Source organism: Pinus tabuliformis, chromosome 6 (assembly GCF_031772625.1).
Source record: "Pinus tabuliformis cultivar Carrire ecotype Pingquan chromosome 6, CPIR1, whole genome shotgun sequence".
Classification (NCBI taxonomy): domain Eukaryota; kingdom Viridiplantae; phylum Streptophyta; class Pinopsida; order Pinales; family Pinaceae; genus Pinus; species Pinus tabuliformis.
Genome location: NC_142292.1, coordinates 890,253,608 through 890,265,717, shown reverse-complemented (window position 1 = coordinate 890,265,717; position 12,110 = coordinate 890,253,608). Strand labels below are relative to the sequence as shown.

Genomic DNA, 12,110 nt, shown 5'->3' with positions numbered 1-12,110 from the left:
CAGGACGGGTTTGGAAACACTTGCGCATGAGCTGCTCCAGCCATATTGCAATATCATCTGTTGTGTTTCGTGATTCCACGACCCATGCAATAGGCACCCCGCTTTGTTGTTTATCAAATGCCACAAGTGTATACAATTGATACTGTCATTTTCAACATTACATAAATTCAAATACAAGTTATTAATCATTTTGAATGTATACAACTTAAATAAATATATTTAATAAATCATTGGCATCTGACTTACCCCATGTTTGTTTGTGTTAAATGTTGAATCCATGGCTATTAAGCTATTGTGCGATAGCTTGACCATTGTCTCCAACATCCATTTTGTTTGAATCCCTATTATAAAAGGGACCTCCACACCATTGGGCTTTTGGTAAAAGAAAAAATCTTCCCAATGCTTTTGATACCAAAGGTTTACACTCATTTCATCCTTTTTGTGAAGTTGATAATTTCCCTTCGCCAACCTATTATAGATGTTTACAATATCTTTCCTGCATAAAAAGAAATCTCTATCTCGAGCTGCCACATCAATGTCAACATGTCTCCTCATGTGGGTTCTATACACTACATCAATAGGCACTTCCAAAAAGAAAGAACTCTCTAAATATGCAACAATGTCCCTCGAAAGCTTTGGCCTATGCAAGGCCCTGGTCTCACCTGAAGTGCCACATTGACCATGACAAGCCCAACCTTCCCCATCTTCATGTTCATACATATTGAAAGTTAATATTGCTCTATCAGGAATTTCATGCATAACTTTCACAATAAAGTGGCATTGGCAACCCCTCTTCTGCACAAATGAGGTCCTTCATTTAGCTAAAAGATTTCCTCTTTTGTCCTCTGGGCCAAATGAACAATGATAACTAAACAAAAAATTTAAATTGTTAGTACATACAAAGAAAGATAACCGTGGTTTCAAAAGATCTAAACAATATATATTTTAAATACTCAGATATCATATTGCAATGCAACAGTAGATCTTTCTTTTGGTTTTTTTTTTGTTTTTCGTACAAATTTACATGGAGCAATAGGATTTTCTTCCTCTCCTTTGATAAAGTCAGCAACTCGTCGTAACGGGATTACAGCAACATGATCAATACCATTGTTTTTTCTATTTATTTCCATTCAAACCAAGTCTTTACTAGAGAACGTCATTTTTCCTTTGAGGTCTTGCACCTCAAGATCCATGATATATTGCCATTTCTTTCGCTTGCCCATTTTGAACTGATCTGGTCAAACAATATGCAAGGACATCAAAACCAAAATTTAAATATTAGCAAGATATTCAACATATATATAAATATAAAACCTCTTTTATGCTTTTTTTGAGGTCTAAAATATCAATCACTCAATAATGACAAAAATAAATAGCAGAAAAGGATGCAAAAAATTTGGGATGCAAGCATTTCCTTTAAGATGTTGCTTCTTGCCTCATTCACTTTCAACAAGGCATTCCTTAAAGGAAAGATTCCTTTGACAACATGAACAGATACAATCCAATGAATGTTGGCCATGTTTTTTTAGGGTGACCATTTGCGAAGCAGGACTAGACTTGAATGAAAGGGCTTTCAACAATGTACGTTCACATCACAATTCTACTAGTAGTCTGTCCTCAAAGATTCTCAGTGCTGCCATAATATATGTGAAATTTATAGTAGGCAATCATTACACTCACATTCCACTACCCGTGGCAAAAGAGATGTGTTAGAACAAAGAAAAGGCAGTGAAATCTTCAATACCAACACAAACACCAAGAGCACTAGTGAAAGCAGCAGTTCAAGCCCTTGAGGCTTCTTATAAAATTGTTTTGCCCATTACCAAGTTTCAATGGTTGGAAGCTTTACTGATTCAGTTTCTTTGCTCCCAGCATTTGATAGCAAAGAGTTTCAATTTCTGTGTGTTTCTATGAATTTCATGGAGAAGGATTGTTAGACCAGATTAGTTAGGTTGAGTGGCCTTATGGTGAGCTTTTGAAAATGCATTGTGTGGTTTTTTCAGAAGTTAAGTTAGTTGTAGGAAATGTAATGTAATGTAATCGTAATATATTGTGTTGCAGTGTACATTATGTATTTGATGTTTCCAGTTGTAGAAGGAAAAATGGATACATATGTTTCCAGTTGTGACTTATACAGGAACATTCTCAACGTAATATCTCCAAGAATACTTGGAAACTGCTTCTAGAATTCACTCAACATAAAGCCAAAAATCTCAAAGGCTATGATCCTCAGGGCAGAAGATAAACTCAACTTCATAACAAATATGGAGTGCCTCTGTTAAATACAGTGCTGTCTACTCAATTAGCATTGGAAGCAAGTAGCCAAGAAGTGGACCAATCTAGAATGGAGGCTTTGATATTGCCATTTCTAGTTTCTACAAACAACACCAACTTCACATGCCTTCAGAAGAATGGTGAGTATAGAGGTGATCGTAGAGAAGTTGCACTGAGAATTGCATTGAACACAAAAACTAAAACTCAAAGACCTTATTGGCATACTGAACAGCAAAGGTACATCTTGTTATTCCATTGCCCACTAACTGTTGTGCAAGCTACACTGAAGACAAAGATCTTTGTACAAGACATAGAGCAAAGGTCAGAGGTCAGAGCTTAGAAATTATTACTTGAATACACATAGAATTGTATCTCATAAATAGGCCATAGGCAGAAAATAAAGAAATGGATTAACCTTACAGCGACAGACTCAAATTAGTAATGTTGCAAATCCAAAGGAGTAGTTAATGAACATCCCCTGCCTCTCTAGCTACAGAGAGAACATGAAAATAAGTCCTTTATATCACAGGTTAGCTTAGTCAAAACTTCATCCAAGGAGATTGTTTCATGTATATAATTATGTAATCACAAGTCATTTTAGTGCAATTTTGGAGTGAACTTCACTTGTGTTTGCGGTGTTGGTTTGTCCTCACTCAAGGAAGTGAATATTGTATGCAGTTCCCTTATTTTTCGAAGTGTGAATAGGAATAATTCTGATCATAGACTAATTCACATCATTCTTTGGTGTGTCTGTTGATAGTAAGTACAGATTCCCTTATTTTGGGATGTGTGAATAGATTAATTCAGATCACAGTGAACATATTGCTTCATTATTCTCAAACATTTCTGTGTATTAGTCCCCTCACAAAGTTACCATTACACTAAAGGGGGGAGAATTATAGTGTATTGTGGTGTGTCATAAATACCATCGTGTACAGCATCATCATTTCCCAACATTCTTATTTTTGAACCCTTGAGGCTTCTTATAAAATTGTTTTTCCCATTACCAAGTTTCAATGGTTGGAAGCTTTACTACTTCAGTTTCTTTTTTCCCAGTATTTGATAGCACAGAGTTTCAATTTCTGTGTGTTTCTATTAATTTCATGGAGAAGGATTGTTAGACCAGATTAGTTAGGTTGAGTGGCCTTACGGTGAGCTTTTGAAAATGCATTGTGTGGTTTTTTCAGAAGTTAAGTTAGTTGTAGGACATGTAATGTAATGTAATCGTAATATATTGTGTTGCAGTGTACATTATGGATTTGATGTTTCCAGTTGTAGAAGGAAAAATGGATACATATGTTTCTAGTTGTGACTTGTACAGGAACATTCCCAACATAATATCTCCAAGAATACTTGGACACTGCTTCTAGAATTCACTCAACATAAACCCACAAATCTCAAAGGCTATGATCCTCAGAGCAGAAGATAAACTCAACTTCATAACAAATATGGAGTGCCTCTGTTAAATACAACTCTGTCTACTCAATTAGCATTGCAAGCAAGTAGCGAAGCAGTGGACCAATCTAGAATGGAGGCTTTGATATTGCCATTTCTAGTTTCTACAAACAACACCAACTTCACATGCCTTCAGAAGAATGGTGAGTATAGAGGTGATCATAGAGAAGTTGCACTCAAAATTGCATTGAACACAAAAACTAAAACTCAAAGACCTGATTGGCATACTGAACAGCAAAGGTACATTTTCTTATTTCGTTTCCCACTAAATGTTGTGCAAGCTACACTGAAGACAAAGATCTTTGTACAAGGCATAGAACAAAGGTCAAAGGTCAGAGGTCAGACATTATTACTTGAATACACATAGAATTGTATCTCATAAATAGGCCATAGGCAGAAAATAGAGAAATGCATTAACCTTACAGCCATAGACTCAAATTAGTAATGTCGCAAATCCAAAGGAGTAGTTAATGAGCATCCCCTACCTCTCTAGCTACAGAGAGAACATGAAAATAAGTCCTTTATATCACATGTTAGCTTAGTCAAAACTTCGTCCAAGGAGATTGTTTCATGTATATAATTATGTAATCACAAGTCATTTTAGTGCAATTTTGGAGTGAACTTCACTTGTGTTTGTGGTGCTGGTTTGTCCTCACTCAAGGAAGTGAATATTGTATGCAGTTCCCTTATTTTTGGATGTGTGAATAGGAATAATTCTGATCATAGACTAATTCACATCATTCTTTGGTGTGTCTATTGATAGTAAGTACAGATTCCCTTATTTTGGGATGTGTGAATAGATTAATTCAAATCACAGTGAACATATTGCTTCATTATTCTCAAACATTTCTGTATATTAGTCCCCTCACAAAGGTACCTTTACACTAAAGGGGGGAGAATTATAGTGTATTATGGTGTGTCATAAATACCATCCTGTACAACATCATCATTTCCCAACATTCTTATTTTTGAACCCTTGAGGCTTCTTATAAAATTGTTTTGCCCATTACCAAGTTTCAATGGTTGGAAGCTTTACTGATTCAGTTTCTTTGTTCCCAGTATTTGATAGCATAGAGTTTCAATTTCTGTGTGTTTCTAGAATTTCATGGAGAAGGATTGTCAGACCAGATTAGTTAGGTTGAGTGGCCTTACGGTGAGCTTTTGAAAATGCATTGTGTGGTTTTTTCAGAAGTTAAGTTAGTTGTAGGAAATGTAATGTAATGTAATTGTAATATATTGTGTTGCAGTGTACATTATGGATTTGGTGTTTCCAGTTGTAGAAGGAAAAATGGATATATATGAAACAACAAGGATTGTGTTCACAAGGATTCAAAGCATAGAACCAGAGAATGTGTCCAAGATCATTGGGTATTTGCTTCTTCAAGACCTGGGGGATCAAGAAATGATTCGCCTGGCATTTGGGCCTAACACACTCTTACAGTCCATGATTTCCAAGGCCAAGACATAGCTTGGTTTATCATCTCCGTCCCCTCTTCAGCCACCTCTACGCTACACTTATTTTTCTAATTTGTTGTCTCTCTCATTCTCTTCTCCAACACCCAATGGCTTTCATGGGGGAGCTCACATTCCACATTAGCAATAGCAGGATTCATCATTGTTCGTCCATAATGAAGTCTTGAATCCAAACCGTTTTGTAACTGATGAGCACAACGACTTTATCAATTTGAGCCGCCAGCAAAGCTTACCAAGTGATCACAAATTCTCAGACTATCATGATCGGTTACTGAACCTCAGGGATGATTTTTAGCTCCAAGATCATCTCTTCTATCCCACTGAGAATCTTGATTCCTACAGCCTACCAAATGATAGTCATGTCTATACAGAGATGCTCTCTTTCTTGAACGGAAGCAAGACAGGATTGAATCACAGGCGATCTTATTCCATGACAGACATTTCTGTAAGCTGTGAGACAGTTTCTTGGAAACCATGCCTGTATTTTTCTAGGGGATATGGCAAGCATGGCTCCAACTGTCGTTTTACTCACAGTTATTCATGCTCTGACAACGTCTCGAGTTCAATTCCCTTGGATCCCCGCTTCGAAGAAGCTTTCTCTGTGGAATCATTGGAGATATTAGAGTTAGAACTTCAAGAATTATTGAGATTAAGGCGGGTCCTTGTTTCCATTGCTTCCCTACCTCAACTCTATTACAAGAGATTTGGGAAAACCCTACAAGCCGAGGGATACTTTACTGAGAGCTAGAGGCATGGGAAAGCAGGATACAGCTTGACAAATCTACTAGCACGCTTGAAGAATACAGTAAGCCTCATTGATAGGCCTCATGGTCAGCACGCCATTGTTTTAGGAGAGGATGCTAACAGGTTCACAACTTATAGGCCAAGTGAATGAGATCCCTACTATTTGAGTGGTGTCAGCTCTAGATCCCGTCAAATTTACATGACATTTCCTGCTGAAAGCACCTTCACAGAGGAGGATGTTTCCAACTATTTTAGGTATGTAGTATCACTTTCTATTATATTAACCAATGCGGCTTTCTTAGTGGGTGGAAGGGGTAGTTAATATGGTTTTACCAGGGTTCTATGTCCTACCAATGACATGACATGCTTGTGCTGGTTAGTAATTGACACTAGGTGCAGGTCCCAGGCATAAAAATATCTTAAAAAATCTATTGTTGCCCCTTTCAGGATATATGGACCTATAGAGGATGTGAGAATTCCATACCAACAGAAGCGTATGTTTGGATTTACAAGCCTGAAACTGCTATCCACCAAGGTTTACAGGTCTCAAGATGATTAAAAGATGTTTGTTTCTGGGTCGAAATTTAAAACACAGGAAAGTAGGACTTCCTTTAACACATGATGTACTCTGATTTGCATAACAATCACATCTTGTCATGCAATTTGTCAAAAGCTTGGGCTACCATCTTCTTTTCACAAAGGAAATCACAATTTATTCCAATTTATGCAAGCATTGGGTCACAAACTGAGCTAGCATATGTTTCTCATTCCAAGGTGATGCATCGTGTTGAAGCAACAAGCAAACAGTCTGGTGCATGTCTCAATTAGTCGTTAACAGATTTGGAGGTGTCACCAAACTGTACTTGGGTGGTGAGCTGCAGAGCAGAATTGCAGAGCGAGAGGCGCCGAGTCGAGGAGGAAGGTGAGTGAGTAGCCTGCGGGATCACAATTCCTCAATTTGAATTGGAACCGGAAATAACTCTCTGCGGCTGCCATTCTAGCTCGTCCCCTATCTATCAGGGGAATGTCAAGATTTCCAGCTGCGATCAGATTTTTTGTCAAGGAATGTCAGGATTGCCAGGGGAGGGTGGTGCAGAAGGAGGGTGGTGGAGCTAGGGGAGGGTGACGGAGGGCGGAGGGATTGCCGGCGGCCGGAGCCGGACGATTTTCCGGGCAGTGATGGAAAACGGGCCATTCCTCTGCCTAGGTAGACTACTCCAATGATGGTGAGCTAAGTGTAGTGCGTGTTGGTCGGATAAATGTGTGGGTGCTGCGGTGCAGGTAAACTTAACCAATACGCGTGAATGACACTGCATGTCAACTTAACTTTTCGTCATCAAATAAAATAGTGTATCTCTGTATGCATGAATGACACTGCATCATGTCAACTTAATTTGTTGTCATCAAATAAAATACTGGATAAGTGTATATAAATTTTATGTTATTAATATTTCTGGAGCCATAATTTTATTAATGCACTGAAAGTATAAGTTAATTTTCTAAAAATTAGCATATGCGGTCCCAATCCACTACATTAATGTATAGCTCTAGAAATATTGGTTATCACTTCATGTATAAAAAATATAATTATGCTGAAGGCATTTTTCACTGCGGGGTATAGATGCCTGAAGACTATTCATGGCAGCCAATGACCACCAATGAGTGAGCTCAATTTTCTTTGCCTTCAACCAAATGAAAATTTCACACGTGTAAAAAGTTTGTTGGGGCTCGCTTCGCATACTTACCTAACCGGGCAGTATTGAATAGTAACATATGTCGGCTTTTTATTTAACATTGGAGTCTAAGGAAGCTTGCAAGCTCTGAACATCACAGTCAATGCCATTAGAGCCTGCAAGATCAATGGCAGCACTAGGATAACCATAGGCAACAACAGCTGCAACTTTCTGTATAGACCTCGGAGACATCAATGGTGGCTGGCAGCTCTGAGGAGGTTTAATAATGGTGGAATATTTTGGGAAGTTGGGGGCACTGAGGAGCCCTTGAGACAGAGTACAGCTGCATCATAAGCTCTGGCAGTGACCTCTACAATGGAATATGAGCCCAACCATATTCTTGTTTTCTGATGGTGATGGGGTGCCCTTATTTCAGAGACCCATGATCCCCAACTCCTCATTCGAACCCCTCTTTACTGCATCATCCCCTCAGCTCCCCTGCTACACTTTTTGCTTGCTTTACATATGTCGGTAGCAATTGGGATTTGCTGCACAAGTCCTGGATGTCACGCCCCTACACTGGCGATACTCTTCCAACCACACTATAGCGAGGTGCGGCACCACCAACCACTTTCTTTTCACCAATACTTACGATGGTGGACTATGCCTAACTTTCGATACTTAGTTTATTTTCTTCTTTACCAAATATTATGTTTTCCTTTATACATAGTGAAACCATAAACATTCACCATAAACATCATTATGCATATAAATGCACAACAGTATAAAGGGAGGGGAAACTCCCTGTAATGAGTCTGCCCGATATATATAAGTTCAATCTTGGGAAACCCCAAATTTACACTTAGCCAAATTTACAAACTTTGGCAAATTTGGTTGCCCAACTCGTCGGCATGCCTGAATGGTCGCTACACATTCTGCCCAACTCTCCGTTTACCCCTGAATGCGTTTATTCAGCTCCTCAAACAAACCATGCCATTTTCCCAACTCGGGCGCCCACCCGTGTCACCGAGCATGCCTGCCAGGCCGCACCTCCACACACGTCGGTCACTTCTCGTTCACAACATGTCACACTTTCGTCGTTCGCCCTTGCCCGGTGCACCCAACCATGGGTCGCCTCTACATAAGTTACCACTCCACCATTCGGTGGGAACACCTCCGTGTTGCCTTGCATGAACCGTTGTTTAGCCTGAACCGGGCGCACCCACCCGCGGGTCACCCTGCATGCTCGTTCAATCGAGCCGATGTTCTATTCGGCGGGCGCACATGCCCGTGTCACTCTGCCCGAACTCGCCACCCGGTTCTCTACCTCATTCACCATTCGGTCCGCACGTCGCTCTGCACCAACTGTAGAATCACCAAATTTTATCTTCGCACTTCGACTTTGCTGCTCGCCAAGTTTCTTGATTCCAACCTCCAACTCGCCTTGCCTATGTATATGTGTTCACTGTTGTGTGAGGTGCTAAGCTGACCCACCAATGCACATACAAACTCGTTCTCTTGGTTATGTTTCAATTCGTCGGCTCGCCCATTTATAACTTTTGGTTGCCCACCTGTGCAATCGCCCGCTCATCGGATCACCCAGGACCACCCACATAGTATATACACTCCAACCATCAAAACATATCGCATTTCTTCTGGTTTGCTTCATGTGTGCTGCGGCTTGTCTAGCTCGCCTGTGCCCTAACCTGGTGCGCCGTCACCTAACCGCCAACTACAGCACGAGGTCCTTACATCCTCCTCCACCCGAAGTCATTATCATTCTTGACAATCCCTTTTCCACCCTAACAACCATCTGTCACCAAGATATCCATACCAATGGCACATAATCCATGAGTATGTGTTCTACGAATAGTCATCTTCTTGATGCATGACTTCAATCCATCTATATATCGCAAACATCCTTGCAACATATATAATACGACAGTCTCCATCATGTATCGTCATCGTGTGAACTGCTACCATGATACTCCAACATAATGCTAACGCATCTCTGTACACTGACATCTCTCATGACTCGAACAAGTCGAGTGATCAGTGCAACTATCATGTTCAAATCATAAGAATGCACATCCTTATGCCATCATCAGTGTTTTCTCAAACTCCCGTGACAACATCAACTTGATCAAGAATCCATCTCCATCTAAGCCATGTCTAGGTCCATGAAGTAGTTTTCATCTTGTCAGCAACATGCTGTCTATCCAGTCCATGGTCTTGTTGTACAAGAGTGCACAACATCTCCATTGGCTCATAAGTAATAAGTCTCCACACCAGCAAATCCACCTGCACAACATCTCTGCTTTGGCACTCCTCATTGGATGTCCATAAGTGACACCTCTATAAGTTCTCCTGAATAATGTCCCTGCATAAGACTACCATGCTCCATGTCTCCAACTTGATGTCCATGACTCAAGTTGCCCATGTCGTCCAACTAAGTAGACCCATCCCAACAATCAGTCATCCTCATCCAAGTCTACAAATCAGTCTAGTGAACTCGGTCACCCAACCATATATCATCTTAAAGAAGCCGCCTCCAAGGCCCCTTGTTAAGGTGGTGTAGCCCCTTCCAACCAAGGTCCCTGCACCAACCTATCTCCAAGGTTGTCTATTGAGAAAGGAGGGCTAGGAAGTTTCCTACCTGACTCTCATCCACCCATGTATCAGATTGGTACTGTGTCCTCAAGTATCTATCTACAGCCTTAACCTCCTCACATGTACACCCAAGCTTCTCAAGCTTGTCTTTCATCAATTGAAAGCCATATATGTCCATAGCATACCTGCAAAACTCCACTATGCCACCCGGATCTTTACCTGCATAATCCTCTCCAACTACTGCCACTGAAGAAGTACTCGGACTTCCTTCATTTGCAGCCCCATCGTGAAGATCTCTGGTAGAAGATGTCTCTATAAAGTGCTTCAGGATTCGTGAAATCGATCTCGCACTTCCTTCCTTCTTCCTCGCTCTTGCAATGAAGTCAATTAACTTCTCTTCCTTCATTGTTTGAGTCATACTCCCAAGTCCTCTTTGCTCCACATCCTCATGCTTCACATTCGGATCTTTAGGATACAAAGTCATAGAAGCCATCCTTGGTCTATACCCCAAGCAACTCCTTCTATTCATCGGAACCAACATGGTTCTCCCTTTAGCTGTGATCAAGAGAATGTCCCGATCCACCATTGGCATGGCTTGTGCAAGCTTCAAAAAATCTTGCCCCGGCACCATAGAATAATCATCCATGTCCATGATCCTCAAGTCCAACTTTCCAAACCACGAGCCCACTTTCACCTAAGTGTTTTCCATCACACCAGTAACAGCCTTCATGATAGAGTTGACTGCTTTGAAAGCACTCCACTCTTTCTCCATCTTAGCTTTCTTTCCAAAAGACTTTTCTAATTTCCTGCTTAGGAAACTATAAGTAGCTCCCATGTCCACCAAAGTTGCAAATCTCTTGCCCTTCACGGTCACCTGCACAAAACTCAACTTCAAGGCATTACCTCCATTTTTCAGCTTTATCTTGTGTCTTACATCAGCAACCTTCTTCAGAAATTCGACCTCAGAAGTGTCCATTTGCTTATGTTCCAACCCAACATCTTTCTTAAGGTACTTCACTTCCTTGCTTGGCTCTTCTAAGCAATTCGATCCTGGTTTAGCTTGACTTCCTTCAAGCTTGTCCTCCATTGCATTCTACTCAAGTGCGCCAACCAAGTGCCCATTGACTGCTTCCATTGACCTAGGCTTCCGAACATTTGCCTGATTGTTTCAGTAGTAGCCCCTATGTAATCGAGCTCATCCTGCACAATTACAACGACCTTCTTCCCAAGAAATTCCTTCTTCATTTCATCCTCAAGCTACTTGACTTCAACCTTTTCATCAAGTTCCTTGAGCTCATCAACTTCCATCATACCCCCGTATTGTTCCTTGAGTTCTTCAAGTTCTTTCTTTACCTTCGAATAGCCTTCCTGAATCTTCATACTCTTAGCCTTCATCGAAGCCCATTCAGAACTCCATCTACTCATTTGTTCCAATACCTTGTACCGAAAAGCTTCACCTGCATCATGGCTAGATTCACCTGCAATAGGTCCTTCCACCATCTCTGCCATCCACTTTCCTTGCAAACCTTAATCACCCCTTAGATTTTTTGAACCACCTCTGATATACCACCTATCACGATAGTATAGTGGGATCAGTTCTTTGTCATACACCAGCTGTGATATATCACTTGTTACGTGCAAAACTTGAACTCCCTGCCAAGTTTTCAGCCTTGCTCTAATACCACCTGTCATACCCCTACACTAGCGATACTCTTCCAACCACATTATAGCGAGGTGCGGCACCACTGACCACTTTCTTTTCACCAATACTTGCGATCGTGGACTACGCCTAACTTTCAATACTCAGTTTATTTTCTTCTTTACCAAGTATTATGTTTTCCTTTATACACAGTGAAATGATAAACATTCACCATAAATAGC

At 40.5% G+C, this 12,110-nt stretch overlaps 1 protein-coding gene across 1 annotated transcript in view; it reads right to left on the bottom strand.

Moving 5' to 3' along the window:
• Positions 1-10,635, bottom strand: part of LOC149261779 (zinc finger CCCH domain-containing protein 18-like) — a 40,018-nt gene extending 29,383 nt beyond the window's left edge. The window contains exon 1 of the mRNA XM_089371028.1: positions 10,449-10,635. Within this exon, the coding sequence (XP_089227154.1) occupies positions 10,449-10,635 (187 nt within the window). The remainder of the gene's footprint in view (positions 1-10,448) is intronic.
• Positions 10,636-12,110: the final 1,475 nt, after the last annotated feature.